Genomic DNA, 19,779 nt, shown 5'->3' on the forward strand with positions numbered 1-19,779 from the left:
CGGAGACTTGCAGCAGTAATAGTGGTTCTAGAAAGTAATGACTCAGGAGGGCTGAATGCAAATGCATGCCTAAATGGTCAGATTTATATTTGTCAAAAAAATGAAAACCATTATTTTTTTCCTTTCAAAATGACACACTAACATAAAATCTCATAAAATACATTGGACTTTGTGACTGTAATGTGACAAACTGTTGTGTCTGTCAGAGATGAGAAAACTACTGTTAGCCTTTCTAGTTTTCAAAACTTCATTGCTTTCCATATTGGTGTACAAGAGCATTACTTTATGGACTTATACCATTTTGCATAAAAATCATAAACCGGTGTTGCTGACATGAACTGTAATACCACTCCAGGACGCTGGGAGCGCCAGAGAGCGCTTCGTCAGCCTCGGGGGGTTGTTGCTTGGAGTGGTTGGCTTTGTTGTCCTGATCACGGTTTATCATGGAGGCAGGTCAGAGCAATCGACTGGCTGGTTAGTGGTTATCGCTCAGGTTTCACGCCGTGTTTACTGCTTATCTTAGTTGTTTCCATCGCACACGGCATGTGTGTGATTTGTTTTGGTTTAAAGAGAACAAAAAAAGGCTGTCATCGCACACTGAACCATCATCATCATCATTCCTGCCAGGTGAGCCACCAGAGCAGTAAGGTTTGCCATAAAGGAAGATCCGTCGAAATTAAAACTTGTATTTCAATCGAAGAAGAGGGATTTATGTTTAAACAGATAAATCGCGTTAAAGCTGAGCTTTGATACATGAGTTTAATAAAACCAACATGCTTCTCGTTTATAGGGAGTAATCAAATGCTCCTCTCGGCAGCTATGTCTACCGACTCCACCCGTGACATCCTGCTGGCAAATCCGGGATTTCTGGATGTCCCTCCTGAGGAGGACTTTCCATCAGGACGAATCCGCTCAGAAAAGTTACTCCCACATTCTGCTGCTTCAATGGCAGACGTAACCCCGGAAAAGAAGCTCAGGGACGGAGAAGAAGCTGTCAACGGGGCTGCTGCACCTCCTTCAGGATCCAGTAAGAGCGATCACTCAACGGAGGCCCCTCAGCCAGAGAAAGATGGACAAAAAGACCCCCAGGTGAAGACAGCAGAGGTTCAGAAGCAGGTGGACGATGACTCGGACGACAGTGATGTGTCCGAGGTGTTCGAGGAAGAGGAGTTTGATGAGGAGGAGGATGAGGAGGACGAGGAGGAGCTAAGTAATGGTAAGACTGGATGAATTGTCACAATTTAGACATATAGTACTGTGCAAAAGTTTTAAGCAGGTGTGAAGAAATACTGTAAACAAAAATGCTTTCAGAAATATAAATGATTGTTTATTCTTATCAATTTACAAAATGCTAAGTGAGCAAACCCAAACATACAGCCAAAGTCATTAAGAGCTATCTTCAGCGTAAAGAAGAACAGAACTTACAGGAAGTGATAGTATGACCCCCACAGAGCCCTGATCTCAACATCATGGAGTGTCTGGGATGACATGAAGAGACAGAAGGATGTGAGAAAGTCTACATCCACAGAAGATCTGTGGTTAGTTCTCCAAGATGTTTGGAACAACCTACCAGCCCTGTTCCTTCAAAAACTGTGGTCAAGTGTACCTAGAAGAATTCATGCTGTTTTGAAGGCGAAGGTGGTCACACCACACATTGATTTGATTCAGATTTCTCTTTTGTTCATTCACTGCATTTTGTTGATTGCTGAAAATTAGATTTTAACACTTCCATTTTTGTTTACAGCATTCTTTTATACCTGCCTAAAACTTTTGCGCGTTTATGCCACTGCTATGCACCGATTAGATAATTGGTGGTCGATTACTGCTATTTGTAATAAAACCTGTTTATACAGGTTTTAGCTTAGGTAGGGAATGAACATTTCTCATGGTTATTACTGGTTTAAAACGAAACTATTATTAAAACTATACATGATGAACACAATAACTCGACGTTTTGAATGCAGAGTCTCAGACGCTCAGTAAAACTAAAATATTTCAACCACCAAAGTGCTGCCAAAGAACCATTTTGCTTTTATTTTCACTACATGCAGAAGGAAGTAACACGAGTAGTTCTCTGCTCCAAGCTGCTACCAGCTGCCTAGCAGCTAATGCCAGGTAAGTACATTTTTAGCCACATGTTTGGGATTTACAGACGCTCCTTGTTTGTCTAGCTTCTCAGATTTCCTGGACAACGGTCACTGTAGGCAAAGGTCTGCTTATGCTGTGCAGGACTAATTGCCTGGAGCAGTTTTGAAGTTTCTACTTTCTTTGCAGACATTGATGCAAGTCTGCAAGCACCTCAGGAAACCAATTTTTCCTCAGAAAATAGGACTGCCTACATTAGCATTTGCTTTCATTGCGCTCTGCAGCGGATGGAGAATCTTGATCCATTTAGTTCCATAGCATAATGTTGACTGTTCATCTATATGCATGACCTACTCATTAGCTACTTTTTTTTTTTGTATTTCCCCCACAGAGCAGAGTAATTCCGGTGACTTCTGCTGCAGCATCTGCGGCCTCCAGCTCCCCTCCAAGTTTAAGCTCCAGGACCACATGAATCTGCACACAGGAGCGCGTCCGTACTGCTGCGCCGAATGTGGGAAGCGCTTCTGTCAGATCTACAACTACAGACTCCACCTACGCACACACGCCAAGGCCAAAGTGGAGTGCCACTGGTGTCGCATCTGTCTTACTGGCTTCTCCTCGCAGGAAGACCTGAAGCAGCACCTGTCCAGAACGCACTTTGAGGAGCAGTTTTACGAGTGCGACCTGTGCAAACGCGTATTCGCCTCTCTGAAGGAGTGCGAGAACCACGTGCGGTTGCACAAGTGTGTGGTAAACATTGTATGCGACAAGTGCGGCCGCAGTTTCCGCACCGAGAAGTCCTTGGCACGGCACAGAAAGAAGAGGTGCCTTCGCAACTTTAAGTGCACGGACTGTGGGGAGACCTTCGCTAAGAAGAACGCTCTGCTGAAACATAGTTTCTCGCACCTCAGCTTGCTGCCTTACACCTGCATACGCTGCCGCTGCCACTTCCGGCTGGCCAAGCTGTACCGGCAACACAAATGCGAACCTGAGCGCATCCACTGTGTGGCATGCCTGAGAGAGTTCCCCAGTCAGGGGGACTTCCAGCGGCACAAAAAGGACACGGGCTGCTGGGGCAATCAGGAGCCCAACCAGAAAACAGACGAGATCCGCTGTTTAGAGTGCGGCCAGAGGTTTGACACCTCGGATGAGCTGAAGAAGCATGCCGGTGCTCACCAGAGGGTGCTGAAGTGTGCAGAGTGTGGGAAGGGCTTCCGCTCGGCCTTGCTGTTGATGTCCCATATGGGCGGTCATGCCGGGCAGTCGCCCTGCTTCTGTCAGAGCTGTGGGCTGGGCTTCCCTCACCAGCAAAACTACGACATTCACCTCAAAACCTGCGGGCAGACTCCTTCTCCTGCAGTAAGTCCAGCACTTTTAAAGGATCAATCTGGTGTACCGGCCTTACATTTGGGTTAATACTGTCCACTGTTATCAGTTTTTGCTAATCAAGGTTTGAAAATAATGGAAAAATGATGTCACTTTTGTACATGTAACTCACTTTCGGAGCTATCATACTTTGATTCATTAACTGAGGTTTAGGGTAGTGGCTTTTGATGATCAGCATTAGACTGTGCATTCAAATAGTAAAAGTAAACATGTCCCTGTGTAGCTCCTTTGCGGTACTTCATCAGAAATGTTGGGGTTTCTCACCCCAAAAAAAATTATAACCTGAAAAAAGGCAAAATCTCAGACCTCCTTCATTTTACATAGATCCATAAATGCAGCAAGTAAAAGCATGGAACATATCACCAGTTTAAGTAAATATATTTCTAAAAGTGACATAAAATTCTCACCGGATGTGCCTAACGGCTCATCTAGTCCATACATGCAAATAAATCAAAACTATAGATGTCCATAGATTATGTTTAATAAAATAGAAAGACACATGGAAAACACTGAAAGTGTTTACTGAAAGTTACTGTAATACATGACACCTCCTGAATGGAGGAACTAGTCATATGCATCGCTCAGGTGTTATTTTTGGCCCATTTTTTCACACACAGTTTTAAAGCTTCTGTTGCCTCCTTCTATGAACCTTAACCTTTAACCGCGCTGCTTGTTTTGTGTTAGTGTCTTGCCGGTTTGTTCATTCATCCTTTCTTCAGGTCTGGCAATGTTGAAAAACAACCCCACCATGATGTTCCCATCTCTAAACTTGCTGCTGGTATGGTGTTTTGGGGTTTTAGGGCCTTTTCGACGTCCTAATGTGGTTTGCATTCTGGCGTCCAAAGAGTTCAATTTTGGTGTCATCTGACCAGATTACATTGTCGCAGTATTTCACACGCTTGTTCATATGTTGTTTGGCAAACTTTATACGAGCTTTAACATGCATTTTCTTCAGCAGTGGAGTCTTGCGCATGGAGTTTGAGTATATTTATTGTTTTCTTTCAAACAATTATACCTGCTAATTCCACGTCTTTCTGAAGCTCTCCACATTGGGTCCTTGGAGGAATTCTTCTGTCGTTCCACTTTATAACACATAACTTCATTTATGGACATCTGTGGTTTGGTTTCTTTGTATTTGTGCACTTTATGGGATGCTACTTAAAATGGGTGAGAAATTCATGTCAGTCACAGCTTTAGAAATATATTTACTTTGAAAATTGTTGATGTGTTAAACACTCATTTTAGTCCCCGTATCTGGTGTATTTTTCTCTTTCCAGGAGGTGAGAGTATAAGCTATGAAGTATAATGTGAGGACAATGTTTCTGTTCTACATATAGGTGTGGCTTTAGAATGGTAAAATTAATACTTGTTCCTCATTTTAGTGCTGACTATTTCCTTTCTGCACTGGTTGAGTTCCTTGTGTTGTTTCATGAGTCCACTGCTGTCTGAGTGTTTGATTTCTTGAAAATCACTTGTAAAACATCCATCCTTTTGTTTTCTTCACTCGTTCCCAATTGAACTCTTTCACATTTTGCTTCATTACAACCAGACACTCCAGTGTAGTTCATATTTCATTCAATAGACCAACACAAATTCTTGCAGAATTGTTAGGTTGGAAGAATAATGAAGCCCAGTTTTAACATGTTTTTTGAAGAATTTGAAAAAGTGTGGTGTGTGTTTGCATACAGCCCCCCAGTCCAAATGTTGTAGAACCAGTGGTCATAGCATTTAAAAATGCTCATGTGGGTGTGTAACGGGCTCTCTTTCAGTATTTGCTTTCCTCTTGGGGCTCTCTAATTCAGATTTTCTTGCATTTGCTGTAAATTTCTGCTGCACCTCTCCAGGCCTCTTGGATGGTTGAATACAGTAACTTGAAGAGGCACCGTTTCTTCTGTTCACTACAAAAGTTTTGTATCACGCATTATTTCACAAAACTAGATATATAAAAAAAAAATGTAAGATGAACGCGTATCTTAAAGAGTTTGGACAAAGATAAATGTTTATTTTTTTTCTTTTGAGTTGACCCCGCTGCTGCTAACATTCTCCCCTTAACATATACGGGATATGACCCCAGGAGGTGATGTATATTCTGGGTCTAATTGAGAAAGGTTTTTGGGTGATTCCTTTGAGATTTTATTGAAGACTCAGATTTGCTTGCACAAGTTTAACTCCTTGCACACACAATATCCCAGAGGAAAAGCCCTGATCATTCAGTGCACACATGCTTTATGCAGTGGATGTTGTTAAACATTTCAATGATTGGTTATAAAAAGCTGAGGGATGGAGTCTGGGGGTTAAAGTTTAGATCTCCATTTCGTGGTGATTAAGCCATACTTCCATCTCTGCCTTGGGTTATCCTTATCCCTGCTGGTCAAACCGACTTCTTCTCATTATTCAGATAGTTTAACGTTCTATAAGGTTTAGCGCCTGATTCAAAATAAGAACAATCTGTGTCAGACCTCTGCTTCGCACAATGGGGCTGGCTGCAACTCCCCCTGTTAAAAGGCAAATGTTTTGGTCCTACCATTATGTAAATATTTTTTGTAATTGATTGTTAGTCTTAAAATAATTCATGAGAGTCTTAAAAATAACTTTAAAATTCCTAAATTTGACTCACTGAAAATTGCAGAAAGCTTGTTGAGGTGTGGAGTGTCATAATATGAGAAAACGGTCCATATTGTTTTTTTTCTTTTTGCTGGTAATTTTATTATTGTAAGCATTAAAAGATAATCCTGGTCCATTTGTGTCCAAGAGAAAGACGAAAACATCTATTTCAATTGAATATTTTTGTATTTTCAAATAAAAGTCAAATAACCACCAGTTTTTTTGTTTGTTTTTGTAACCATAACTTGCACGGACCAACATGCTTAACAGAGACTTAAACAATTAGGCGTCTCTCCCAGACACTGAGTGTTTTTGCATGATGATTTTGGTTTGTTTGTTGCAGAGTGTTCCTAAGAAGCGTCACACCTCGAAGAGCTCTCTTCCTCGGAAAAGAGATCTAAAGAACACAGCCCCTGGTTCTAATGCCGATGCTGCTTCAAACAGCCCTGCTGCACCAGGAAAGGATTTCGTTAGTCCAAGACCACCCAGGACAGAGATGGGGACATCAGAGGGACTGTGGACCATAACTCTGGATGAGAACCCGCCTCCTGGGATGAACCTAGTGGTGTTTCTTCCAGTCTGTCCAACTCAAAGCGACGGGCTACCGCTCCCATCCAGCAACCCCCAGACATTACCTGTCGGCGTCGTGCAGGCCATGCCTCAAGGGTCTCCATCTTTACTGTCAAAAAACGAACCGATGGGAGTGAATGCTGCTGTTAGAGCCTCGCTGAACCCCTGCCTGGAGTTGGTAACGGACTTCACGGCACAGGGCCCGGAAACTCCTTTGGATTTGTCCAAAAAGCCAAACTCGCCTAAATGCGCGGAGTCAGACATTCCTCTTGTTTCAGTCAAAAGTGAGCCGAGCGAATTTGAAATCTCAGGACAGGCCAACGGTTCAGAAAAGCAAGGGAAAAAACCCAAGACGGATGGACAGATGGACATGTGTAGTGCAACAAAGCGATGTAAAATAGAGTCCACAGTTCTCTCTCCTCTCAGCGCTCACACAGCGTCACCTCCTCTAACAGTGGACTTTAAGAAAGCTCCTCATTCTCCTGGTCCTGATGTTGATGTGTGGTCGTCCACGTGCAGCCAGCTGACAGACTGTAAACAAGAGAAAAACATTAAAATGGAAATGGACATTTAAAGATGTGTCTGTGCTGATGCATCAGAGGAAGAATAAAACTCACCCTGCAAAGGACACACGTATTTTGCAATAATTCTAGACAGAAACTATAGATGGCACTGTTATTATATTCCTAGTAGTGACTTGAAAAATTACACAAAACAGGAAATATCTATCATGCAGATTTATTAAGAGGAAGCATTGTCTTATTTGTTACTATGATTCCTTCTTTTTTTCTTTGGGACTTTGGACAGAAAGCTGGCAATAAATGAAAGAAACGGCAGCCGGAGATGAAACTGTTTTCTTTCAATAATCATCAAGGCATTCCACTAATGTGTACGTTTCTGTTTGAATGTGTATTCTGGATCAGGTGTGGGGAGTGACTAAGTTATGCAGAGTTGTGTTAGATTTCTGTTGACACCTAAACACCTCCTTGGTTCTTGTATATTTGTGTGGAGAATCAAAATCTTCAGTTTTTTGTGTGTATTTTTTTTCACTGTAAACATTTCAGTATTTAAAAGGTTAAAAAGTAGTGGTGCTGGTATTTGGCCACCTTGGGATTTACATTATTTGTGTTATGTATAATCTAATTGTACTGTGTTTTTCAAAGGCGATTAAACATTTGTTTTTGAAGCGAGGTTTGGTCTCAGATACTGTCATGGATCCTGTTTGAAAGAGAAATCACCATTCACAGTCAAGGTGAGTCCAAATGGACCTGCAGAAATCAGAGGACATTCATTGAAAAGCAAAAACCTTTTAAGGTTTGCTTAAGGTGCTCGTTGATTGGATGAACTGTTCATTAGTGAGAATTTTAATTGAAAGCTACAGCAAGCAGTCAAAGTTTCAGTCCTGATTTAAAGGAACCAACAGTTTCTGGACATCTCAGGTTTTTAGAGTGTTTGTTTCAGAGCTAAGGAACATAGAAATAAAATAATGAGCCCCCTTGTTTAAAAATGTAATTAAAAAATTAAAATCATCTTTATTGGTCATTGCACATGTACATTACAACAAAATTTGTCCTCTGCATTTAACCCATCCCTTATAGGGACCAGTGGGCTGCCATTGTGTGGCGCCCAGGGAGCATTCTCCCATATATTCTAGAATTGCACCGCTCAAGGTGGCAGCAGGTTGGAGTAGCTCTGTTACTTTTGATTTTGATTTATTCTTTTTTGGGAACTCTTCCTCTTGTGGTGGATACAGCTGATTTTTTTTGGACAACTGTCCTCTCCGGTGTCAGATGTTGTGCAGCTTGGAGGTTTTTTCCTAATACTTTCTATTTCTGGGCATTTGTTATGATGCATTGCCATGGCAGCGGGGTTGTTTCTTACAACCGGGAGCAGCTGATTAATATCTCAAAAGCTCAAATAATACTTCAACTACAACCCCAAATCCCTGATGAGTTGAAAAGGAGACACCGTGGATGCAGAACAGGAGCTAAGAGAAGAGAGAGAAGGAGGAAGTTCAAACCATTTCTTCCGTCGATTATGATGGGCAATGTGAGATCGTTGGGAAACAAGTTGGATGGACTCCAAGCCATACAAAGGACCCAGCCAGAGTACCGGGCATGCAGTATTATGTGTTTTACTGAGACATAGCTGCAGGATCATATCCCTGACTCCAGCGTCTCTCTGCCGGGCTTTTTAACCTTACGAGCAGACAGAGATTTAAAGAGGAACGGCAAATGTAAAGGAGGTGGACTGGCAGTATTTCAAATTCAATTCAATTCAAAAATACTTTTTTAATCCCAAAGGGAAATTAAATTTTGTTGTAGCTCATTATGAAGGTTTCCTCAAAGAGCCGTTGTAGATGCTGATGGCTGTGGGCAGAAAGGATCTCCTGTAGCGCTCCGTCTTACAGCAGAACTGAAGAAGCCTCTGACTGAAGACACTCTGTTGTTGTAGGACAGTCTCATGAAGAGGATGCTCAGGGTTCTCCATAATGTTCTTCATTTTATGAAGAATCCGTCTTTCCACAATGATCTCCAGAGGTTCCAGAGGAGTCCCCAGAACAGAGCCAGCCTTCTTTATCAGCTTGTTGAGCTTTTTAAGTCACTGGCTCTGATGCTGCTTCCCTAGCAGAAGATGGCAGAAGAGATCACACTTTCCACAACAGACTTATAGAAGATATGCAGCATCTTGCTGCAAACACCAAAAGACCTAAGCTTCCTCAAGAAGTACAGTCTGCTATGTCCTTTCTTGTAGTTGGATTCACAGTTGCATCTCCACTCCAGTCTGTTGTCCAGGTGAACACCGAGGTATTTATACTCCTCCACCACCTCCACTTCTTCTCCCATGATATAAATAGTTTTTGACTTATTCCTGTTTCTCTTAAAATCTACAATCATCTCCTTTGTTTTAGTCACGTTCAAAATGAGATGATTGTTTCCACAGCATACCACAAAGCGGTCCACTACCTTCCTGTACTCAGATTCTTCTCCATCTTTGATCCACCCCATGACTGCAGAATCATCCGAGTATTTCTGCAGATGACAGGAGATGTTAGGGCAACAAGTCTATAGTCATTGAGGACTGATGGGTGAGTTTTCCTTGGTACTGGAACAAGACAGGAGGTCTCCCACAACACCGGAACCTTCTTCTGGGCCAGGCTAAGGTTGAAGAGGTGCTGCAGAATCCCACAGAGCTGCTCTGCAGAGGCCTTCAGGACTCTAGGGCTGACATGATCTGGACCTGCAGCCTTATTCCTATTCAGTCTCTCCAGTTGTCTCTTCACCTGACTTCTTGAGACACACAGGTGGAATGTGGAAGCAAAGGAAGCATCAGCATCTTCTGATATGGTTGAAGGCAAACATGTAGAAGCAGAAGGGTCTAGGGCTGAGGTGGAAGATAAAACATTTGAGGTGTGACAGAAAAGCTGTGGGTCAAAGGAGGGTGGGATGTCTGGCTGTGAGCAGGAGAGGAGGATGCTGAGCTTGTTTCTGAACTGAACCTATTGAAGAATGTGTTCAGTTCATTGGTTCTGTCCACACCTCCATCGGTCTGATCATCCTTCTGCTTGAAGCCTGTGATCTTCTTCATCCCTGTCCACACATCTCTGATATTGCTTTGCTGGAGCTTGCTCTCCAGCTTCTTCTTGCACACCGCCTTGCTCTCTCTTATCTTGACTTTAAGTTGCTTCTGTAAACTCAATAATTCTCTGTCTCCCTCTCTAAAGGCTCTTTTTTTCTTGTTATGCAGGTCCTTCAGGTCACTGGTGATCCAAGGTTTGTTATTGGGGAAGCATCTCACGGTTCTGGTGGGGATGATGTTATCCACACAGAAGTTTATATAGTCGGTTACACACTCAGTCATAAAACAAATCCAATGTTTTGTTTTCTCTGGTAGAGCAGGTGACAAACTGTTGAAACGTTGGAAGTGTAGCAGAGAGTGAAGCATGGTTAAAATCACCAGAAATTGCCACAAAAGCATTGGGGTTTTGTGTCTGTAGCTTAGCAACAACTGAGCTGATGGCATTACATGCAGTGTCAGCAACAACGGAAGGTGGAACGTAAACTGTTGCCAAAATAACACTGGTGAACTCTCTGGGTAAATAATATGGACGAAAACTTACTGCCAACAGTTCAATATCTGGACTGCAGAGATGACACTTCACAGTAACATGTCCTGGATTACACCATCTGCCAGTCCACCTCCTTTACATTTGCCGCTCCTCTTTAAATCTCTGTCTGCTCGTATAGTTAAAAAGCCCGGCAGAGAGACGCTGGAGTCGGGGATATGATCCTGCAGCCATGTCTCAGTAAAACACATGATACTGCATGCCCGGTACTCTGGCTGGGTCCTTTGTAGGGCTTGGAGTTCATCCAACTTGTTTCCCAACGATCTCACATTTCCCATCATAATCGACGGAAGAGATGGTTTGAACTTCCTCCTTCTCTCTCTTCTCTTAGCTCCTGCTCTGCATCCACGGCGTCTCCTTTTCAACTCATCAGGGATTTGGGGTTGTAGCTGAAGTATTATTTGAGCTTTTGAGATATTAATCAGCTGCTCCCGGTTGTAAGAAACAACCCCGTTGCCATGGCAATGCATCATAACAAATGTCCAAAAATAGAAAGTATTACGAAAAATCCTCCAAGCTGCACAGCATCCGACACTGGAGTGGACAGTCATCCAAAAAAAAAATCAACTGTATCCACCACAAGAAAAAGAGTTCCCAAAAAAGAATAAATCAGAATCAAAAGTAACAAAGCTACTCCAACCTGCTGCCACCTTGAGCGGCGCAATTCTAGAATTTGTGAACAACAGATGGTGTTACTGTGAAGTGTCATCTCTGCAGTCCAGATATTGAACTGTTGGCAGTAAGTTTTCATCCATATTATTTACCCAGAGAGTTCACCAATGTTATTTTGGCAACAGTTTACGTTCCACCTTCCGCTGTTGCCGACACTGCATGTGATGCCATCAGCTCAGTTGTTGCTAAGCTACAGACACAAAACCTCAATGCTTTTGTGGCAATTTCTGGTGATTTTAACCATGCTTCACTCTCTGCTACACTTCCAACGTTTCAACAGTTTGTCACCTGCTCTAAAATGGAAAAAAAAACATTGGATTTGTTTTATGCACATGTCAAGGACTCATACATCTCTACAGCAAGACCTCCTCTAGGCAAATCAGATCAAAATCTTGTTTTTCTCTGCTCGAAATATAAGCCCCTTGTTCAGAGGCATCCTGTAATAAAGAGGACTGTGAGAAAATGGTCACAGGAAGCTGAAGAAGCTCTGCAAAGTAGCTTTGAGGCTACAGACTGGGACACACTGTGCCAGCCACATGGAGAGGACATGCCATGACTGAGTGTGTAACCGACTATATAAACTTCTGTGTGGATAACATCATCCCCACCAGAACCGTGAGATGCTTCCCTAATAACAAACCTTGGATCACCAGTGACCTGAAGGACCTGCTTAACAAGGAAAAAAGAGCCTTTAGAGAGGGAGACAGAGAATTATTGAGGATTTTACAGAAGCAACTTAAAGTCAAGATAAGAGAGAGCAAGGCGGTGTACAAGAAGAAGCTGGAGAGCAAGCTCCAGCAAAACAATATCAGAGATGTGTGGACAGGGATGAAGAAGATCACAGGCTTCAAGCAGAAGGATAATCAGACCGATGGAGGTCTGGACAGAACCAATGAACTGAACATATTCTTCAATAGGTTCAGTTCAGAAACAAGCTCAGCATCCTCCTCTCCTGCTCACAGCCAGACATCCCACCCTCCTTTGAAACACAGCTTTTCTGTCACACCTCAAATGTTTCATCTTCCACCTCAGCCCTAGACCCTTCTGCTTCTACATGTTTGCCTTCAACCATATCAGAAGATGATGATGCTTCTTTTGCTCCCCCCTTCCACCTATGTGTCTCAAGAAGTCAGGTGAAGATGCAACAGGATACTGAATCGGAATAAGGCTGCAGGTCCAGATCATGTCAGCCCTAGAGTCCTGAAGGCCTCTGCAGAGCAGCTCTGTGGGATTCTGCAGCACCTCTTCAACCTTAGCCTGGCCCAGAAGAAGGTTCCGGTGTTGTGGGAGACCTCCTGTCTTGTTCCGGTACCAAAGAAAACTCACTCATCAGTCCTCAATGACTATAGACCTGTTGCCCTGACATCCCACATCATGAAGGTCCTAGAGAGACTCCTGTTGGCCCACCTGAGTAAGCAAACAGTAAACCATCAGGACCACCCTTCAGTTTGCTTATCGCTGTGGATTTGGAGTTGAAGATGCCATCATACACCAGCTTCAACAAACCCACTGTCATCTGGACAAAGCCAGTAGCACTGTGAGGATCATGTTATTTGATTTCTCCAGTGCATTTAACACAATCCAATTTCATTTGCTTTGTCAGAAACTCCAGAAGACTCAGGTGGAGGCCTCAACAATCTCCTGGATCAAAGACTACCTGACAAACAGACCACTGTTTGTGAGACTGAAGGGTTGTGAGTCTAACCAGGTAGTCAGCAGCACAGGAGCACCACAGGGGACTGTACTCTCACCATTCCTTTTCACTCTGTACACCTCAGACTTCCAGTACAAGACAGACTCCTGTCATCTGCAGAAATACTCGGATGATTCTGCAGTCGTGGGGTGGATCAGAGATGGACAAGAAGCTGAGTACAGGAAGGTGGTGGACCGCTTTGTGGCATGGTGTGGAAACAATCATCTCATTTTGAATGTGACTAAAACAAAGGAGATGATTGTAGATTTTAAGAGAAACAGGAATAAGTCAAAAACTATTTCTATCATGGGAGATGAAGTGGAGATGGTGGAGGAGTATAAATACCTCGGTGTTCACCTGGACAACAGACTGGAGTGGAGATGCAACTGTGAAGCCATCTACAAGAAGGGACATAGCAGACTGTACTTCTTGAGGAAGCTTAGGTCCCTTGGTGTTTGCAGCAAGATGCTGCATATCTTCTATAAGTCTGTTGTGGAAAGTGTGATCTCTTCTGCCATCATCTGCTGGGGAAGCAGCATCAGAGCCAGGGACTTAAAAAAACTCAACAAGCTGATAAAGAAGGCTGGCTCTGTTCTGGGGACTCCTCTGGAACCTCTGGAGATCATTGTGGAAAGACGGATTCTTCATAAAATGAAGAACATCATGGAGAACCCTGAGCATCTTCTTCATGAGACTGTCCTACAACAACAGAGTGTCTTCAGTCAGAGGCTTCTTCAGTTCTGCTGTAAGACGGAGCGCTACAGGAGATCCTTCCTGCCCACAGCCATCAGCATCTACAACGGCTCTTTGAGGAAACCTTCATAATGAGCTACAACAAAATTTAATTTCCTTTTGGGATTAATAAAGTATCATTGAATTGAATTGAATTGAATTGAATTGAATTGAATTGAATTGAATTGAATTGAATTGAATTGAATTGAATTGAATTGAATTGAATCATTAAAGGCTTTGTATGTGAGGAGGAGAATTTTAAGTTCTATTCTGGATTTAACAGGGAGCCAATGAAGGGAAGCTAAAATAGGAGAAATATGATCTCTCTTTCAATTTCATCAGAACTCTTGCTGCAGCATTTTGAATCAGCTGAAGGCTTTTAACTGCATTTTGTGGCCTTGATACAGCTGTGTAGATTAGCAAGGAACCTCTTTACACATACTTAAATATCTTGCTGTAGATGTTGAAAATGATATTTTCCATTTTGCACTACAAAATTTGCATAGATGTTTTAATTAATTGATCATTCTCCCCCAAACAAACTGAGGGATATTATCTTCTTTGGTAGTCAGTCATTTTCTATACCGCTTCTTCCATAATGGGTTGCAGGGAAAAACACCAGATGTGACAAACGCAACATGGGGGTGCTTTTCAGTGATAATGAGGAAATTAAAAGTGAAACAGATTCTTTAAAGGTTGTTACAGCATCACCTGATAATGATCTACTATAATGAAATTTTCTTTCAGGTGTGGAGTACTCGGTTAAATCAAACTCAAAGGTTATTAAGAAATGGTCAGACAGGATAGGGTTATGAGAGAATATTGTTATGTCTTTACACTCAATGCCATATGTCAGCACAAGGTCCAGAGAATGAAGACAAAGGTGGGTAGTTTTGTTAATGTTTTGAGCAAAGCCAATTGAGTCTAAGATAGCATTAAACGCTATATTTAGGCTATCACTTTCAGTGTCAACATGAATGTTAAAATCCCCCACTATAATAACCTTATCTGTATTTAACACTAAATCAGATAAAAGGTCTGAAAACTGATCTAAAACTTGAGAGTAAGGGCCTGGTGGACGGTACAAAACAACAAACAGAAGTGGTTTTAGTGCTTTGCAATTTGGATGAGGAAAACTAAGGATTAAATATTCAAAAGAGTTGTAGCTATTGATTGGTCTGGGACTAATCAATAAATCAGACTGAAAGATGGTTGCTACTCCTCCTCCTCGCCCAGTATTTCGAGGAATGTGAAAATTTAAATAATTAGTAGAAGTTGACTCATTTATAGTAACATAATCATCTTGCTGCAGCCGGATTTCTGTGTGGCAAAATAAATCAATCTGATTGTCACAAATCAGGTCACTAACTAGCAATGTCTGTGAAGAGAGATATCTTATGTTCAGTAAGCCACATTTAATTGTTTTATTTTTCTTTTCGGTCTGAGTTGTGTTGAGATTTTCCTGATTTTAGATTATTTTTTAACCTATTCAATTTTGGCCGTGGGCGAGACACTGTCTTAATAGGGTAATGGCTGGGTAGCAGTACAGAAGCTGCAGAGAGGAGTGACAAACTACGAATAGGCACTATTTAAAAACTGAATTGAACTGAATGATTGGGTTACATCCTAATAACCCATCAATAATGATGAGACAAAGGTAATATATATGGTTTCTGCAAACTACTGCTATTTACCCTACTTTTCAAATTGTGTGTTTATCTGTTTTCATTAAATTGTTTGCTACATAAGGAACCTAGAGGGGTTGTGGATGGAGTGTGTGTTTTGGGGAGATATGAGGGGGTGTCTTACAATTAACATTGTGAAACTTGGTGGTGGCAGCAGCAGGCTGTGGGAGTGCTTTTCAGAGTTGATTTGAAGATGGATGGAGCTAAACACAAGGCAATGTTGAAAGAAAACCAGTTACAAGCAACAAAAGTAGGACTCTGACCCACAAGGTCCATCCAGAGCTAGAATGGAACTGGTTAGATCAGAGCATATTCATGGCCAGGTCAAAGTCCACACCTGAATTGAGAGTCTGTGGAATACCTGAAATTTGATGTCCATAGATGTTTTTATTCAGACTCAACTAGAGTTGTTTTGAACTGGGATGGGCAAAACATCTGCAGATCTCTTGTTTCTAAAGTTACAAAACTCGTAGGGACAATCCAGCTACAATTGTAGTAAAATGGGGTCATACAAGGTTCACTCTGGGGAGTTCAATGAAAATGCGAGCCACACTGCCACACTTTATAGATTTTATTTTTAAAAACTGCCATATCCACGTGTCATTTCTCTCCACTCCGTTACTTTGTGGCTGTCTATCACAGTCAGTCTCAATAAAATAATGTACTTTGAAGTTTGTGGATTTAACGTCACAAAATGTAAAACAAAAATCAAGCGATATTTACTCTCCCACAACAGGAAGCCCTACTCTATAACTGAGATGGAAGAATATATATTTTGCAAACTTCAAAATATATCACCGCAACGTGTCTGACAGACGCGGTCACGTGTGTTTGCACGTGACTTCTTAACCCGGAAATAGACTGTCCGCTAACTCTCCGACTGGGAGTGGTGATGGTGTCAGAACAAAACGTGTGTTTATTTATTTTACTGTCGCTTTCATTATTAGAGTCGCCGCTGTAACGCAGGGAGGTATATCTTTCACAAGCGTTTACTTGAAGGCATGGACAAAGACAAGCGTAGCGATAATGTGAGTAAGCTGTTCGTTAAATACGTGCTGAAAGTGGAATGTTTTTAGGCCTGGTTAGTGAGGAGAGCATGGTTTCAGCTCAGGTCACGACACCCTTTTCTTTTATTTGCGTGTCGCAGCATTCCCAGTGCTCCTGGATGGACATGCACCAGTACATCAGTGACCTTCTTACATCTGGAAACCAGTCTAAAAACACGCCAGATGTGACTAACGCAGCATGGGGGACGACGACTGCTGCTGCTGGTGTTCCTCTTGGACTCAAAGCTTCCTCGCTTCAACCCCTTCAGGGACTTGAACCAGTCCAGGAGAGGAGAGAGGCAGCCCCCGGCAGACTGATCCATCCGGGGGCATCACACAGGAGGGCAGAGGCCAGAGACAGAGCAGAAGGTGGCATCGAATATGGCAGGCTATTTTAGCATATAATTAAACCACACCTATCTGTAAATACCTAAACAAAATAAATAAAAAATGGTTATAAATAATTCCATTCCTTTTATTTAAAATGACTCTGCAGGTTGTAAAATTATAAACCTATTTACTGCTAAAATTAAATTCCATCATACTTTTAGTAAATATCTAAAATATAATTGTAGATGTATGTAATTATATTATTGCCTTTCTCACTATCTCTATGTTTGAGATATCCAAAGTATTAACTGAGGATACAACTATAGCTGGCTATATGGAAAAAAGTAATATCACAATATTTTCTCCGTATTGAAGGACTGAAAAGTTATGATAGGTTTCAAATAAAAATTCTAATTTCCATACAGACTTACAGAACAGATTAAATAATGAAGCATTAATAAAAACCAATGAGGTATCTTTAATAGAAAATTGTCATTAACTAATCACTGAATTCCCAAAGAGCTGAAACACTTTATGAAATAAAAAATTACACTTTCTCAATTACCAACATATTACTGTACAAGTCCACTTTGCTGTGCTGTTTAAATAATGCAAATAAGAAAATAACAGACTTCAAGTTCACACTACTGTTAGCAATCTTTTCTCCATCTTGCAAAAATACTCAAATAATGGTGACCCCACATAATGCCTGTTAGGTCACATGTATTTTCTCTCTTATTTAATTTTAAAGCCTACCTTTTATTATTGTTATTTTTTGTTTCTCCTTCATTTTAAAAACCACTTCAAAACCACTTGTCAGGTTATATTTATACTCCAGGGAAAGAACTAGTAATTGATTTGTCTGAGATAAAAAGTATAAATTAGATCAAAATGCTATTTTAAATGTAATAAAACGGATTCTTAAAACCAATGATTGTGCCACCAGTCATTTGATTAAAATATACATATTTTCTATTGTGGAGTTTTCTTCCTACCATAGAATTTTATTTTCCAAGTTGAATAAATGTACACAAATTAAAGAATAACATTTTTAGTTTTTTTAATACATCTTTAACTGGGATCTTAATAAATATGGCCAGCACTGTGCTTCCACTTGTCCCACGTCTCAGTAGATTTTGTTGCTTATTTATTTTTTTAGTTTTGGTAAAAATGTTGTAAAACAGTTTTTTTTCTATTTGTTCTGCAGGTTTGGATGAGCATTATGCCTGCACCTGCCCTGGCTGTCCTTTCTTCAGCTCCTCTTCCTCCTTTGAAACTTTAACACCCAGACAGTCTTTATCCTCATCTCAATACTCTCAAGCTTCATGCCAGCCCAAAGACCTGAGCATGAACATGTGCTCTCCAGACACCACCGGCCCCACATCTGAGCAGGAGTCCAGGCTGTCCGACCGATCACAGAGTGATGATGCAGACAGTGGGACCCAGAGCCAAAACCAAAACCCTGACACTACGCCTTTAAGACCATCAGCAGGCTCTTTGGCCCATCTTTCCATGTTTCCCTGCTTGTGTTGCCACCGTGGAGTACAAACCTGTGCCCACCTCGTAAGCAGCCAGGAAAGCACAGACTCCCCCTTTTCCCACACCCACGCCCACCATCATTTTCATCACCACCACTGCCCCATAACATCGTGCGTTCCCTGTCCTCAGCTTGCCCACTCTGCACAACTATCTGCCTCCATTCCATACCTGTCTTGCCGGTGCTCGCGCACCTGTCCTCATGTCTGCCACCACCAGCACAGACAAACGCAGCAGCAGGAGGAAAGAGGAAGGCCCCTCCTGTCGCTGCATCCCTGTATGCACTGCGCAGCCTCTTTTCCCAGGCCATCTCAGCTGCTGCAGCACCAGCGCTCTGAGCATGCCCACAAACCGTCTGGTTTCATCTGCACAGAATGCGGCCGGGCCTTCAACTCCCACAGCAACCTCCGCATACACCTGAACGTGCACACTGGTGCCCGGCCCTACTCCTGCACTGACTGCGGGAAGAGTTTCAGCCAGTCGGGAGCGCTCAAGATCCACAGGAGGATTCACACAGGTGAAAGGCCGTATTCGTGCGACTTCTGTGGTAGGGGGTTTCCCCACCTGGCGGGGGTGCGGGCCCACATGCGGACCCACACGGGGGAGAAGCCCTACAGCTGTAGCCTGTGTGGGAAGTGTTTCACTCAGTCAGGAGCTCTTAAGATCCACACCCGCCTCCACACAGGAGAGAGGCCCTTTATCTGCAGCCTCTGTGGGAGGGGCTTTTCAAATCGCTCCGGGATCCGCTTCCACTATCGCATGGTCCACGGTCTGTCCTCTGAACATGATGGGGAGGCGAGGGCAAAACCAACAGGATGTTCTCCTGGGCGTCCAAGAACTCTACGTCCACCCAGGGTTGAACTTGCCTCCCAGAACAGCCCACACAGGGCCTCACCTCCAAATCCTCTCAGTTCTTCAGAACCGATCTCTACCAATCATGGCAGCATCCCACTTAGCGGAAATGAGAGCAGGTCACAGGCAGAAGCAGTGGGCAGTCTTAGAGAGGGGCTGCCCTATGGCTGCGAGGATTGCGGCCTGCGTTTTAAAGACGCCCCGTCCAGGAATAGACACCAGACTCTGGTGCACTACTCAAACGAGGGCAGGGAGGAGGAGAATCAGGGACAGAGGAAGGAGTTCAGCCCGAGTGAAAACGTTCAGAATCAAAGTGAATAAAAGTGCATTGTTGTTACTTTAAAAGTATTTACACCCCTTGAAGTTGTTCTCATTTTGTCGATAAACAACCACAAAGGTTAGTGTTTTTTTGTATTGAGATATAATGTAAGTAGCTAACACAAAGTGGTGCATAACAAAATG

General features: G+C 42.5%; 2 protein-coding genes across 4 annotated transcripts; both read left to right on the top strand.

Annotated features, from left to right (window-relative positions):
• Positions 1 to 283: 283 nt before the first annotated feature.
• On the top strand, positions 284 to 7,831 carry wu:fe05a04 (zinc finger protein 3 homolog). Of its 2 annotated transcripts, none has more exons than XM_047362020.1 (4): positions 284 to 627; positions 818 to 1,216; positions 2,477 to 3,444; positions 6,419 to 7,831. In XM_047362020.1, the coding sequence occupies exons 2-4, from the start codon at positions 820 to 822 to the stop codon at positions 7,217 to 7,219; spliced, it is 2,166 nt and encodes a 721-aa protein (XP_047217976.1). In that variant the 5' UTR covers positions 284 to 627; positions 818 to 819; the 3' UTR covers positions 7,220 to 7,831. The 2 variants fall into 2 exon arrangements, with proteins under 2 accessions (XP_047217976.1, XP_047217975.1); XM_047362019.1 differs by having other exon boundaries at positions 287 to 627; positions 791 to 1,216.
• An 8,562-nt stretch (positions 7,832 to 16,393) lies between these two features.
• On the top strand, positions 16,394 to 19,665 carry si:ch211-79k12.2 (uncharacterized protein LOC568844 homolog). 2 transcript variants are annotated; one of them, XM_047360599.1, is made up of 3 exons: positions 16,394 to 16,581; positions 16,701 to 16,983; positions 18,137 to 19,665. In XM_047360599.1, exons 1-3 carry the CDS (start codon positions 16,555 to 16,557, stop codon positions 19,636 to 19,638), a joined length of 1,812 nt encoding a protein of 603 aa, XP_047216555.1. In that variant the 5' UTR covers positions 16,394 to 16,554; the 3' UTR covers positions 19,639 to 19,665. The 2 variants fall into 2 exon arrangements, with proteins under 2 accessions (XP_047216555.1, XP_047216556.1); XM_047360600.1 differs by having other exon boundaries at positions 16,701 to 16,968.
• Positions 19,666 to 19,779: the final 114 nt, after the last annotated feature.

Source organism: Girardinichthys multiradiatus, chromosome 3, assembly GCF_021462225.1.
Source record: "Girardinichthys multiradiatus isolate DD_20200921_A chromosome 3, DD_fGirMul_XY1, whole genome shotgun sequence".
Taxonomy (NCBI): Eukaryota; Metazoa; Chordata; class Actinopteri; order Cyprinodontiformes; family Goodeidae; genus Girardinichthys; species Girardinichthys multiradiatus.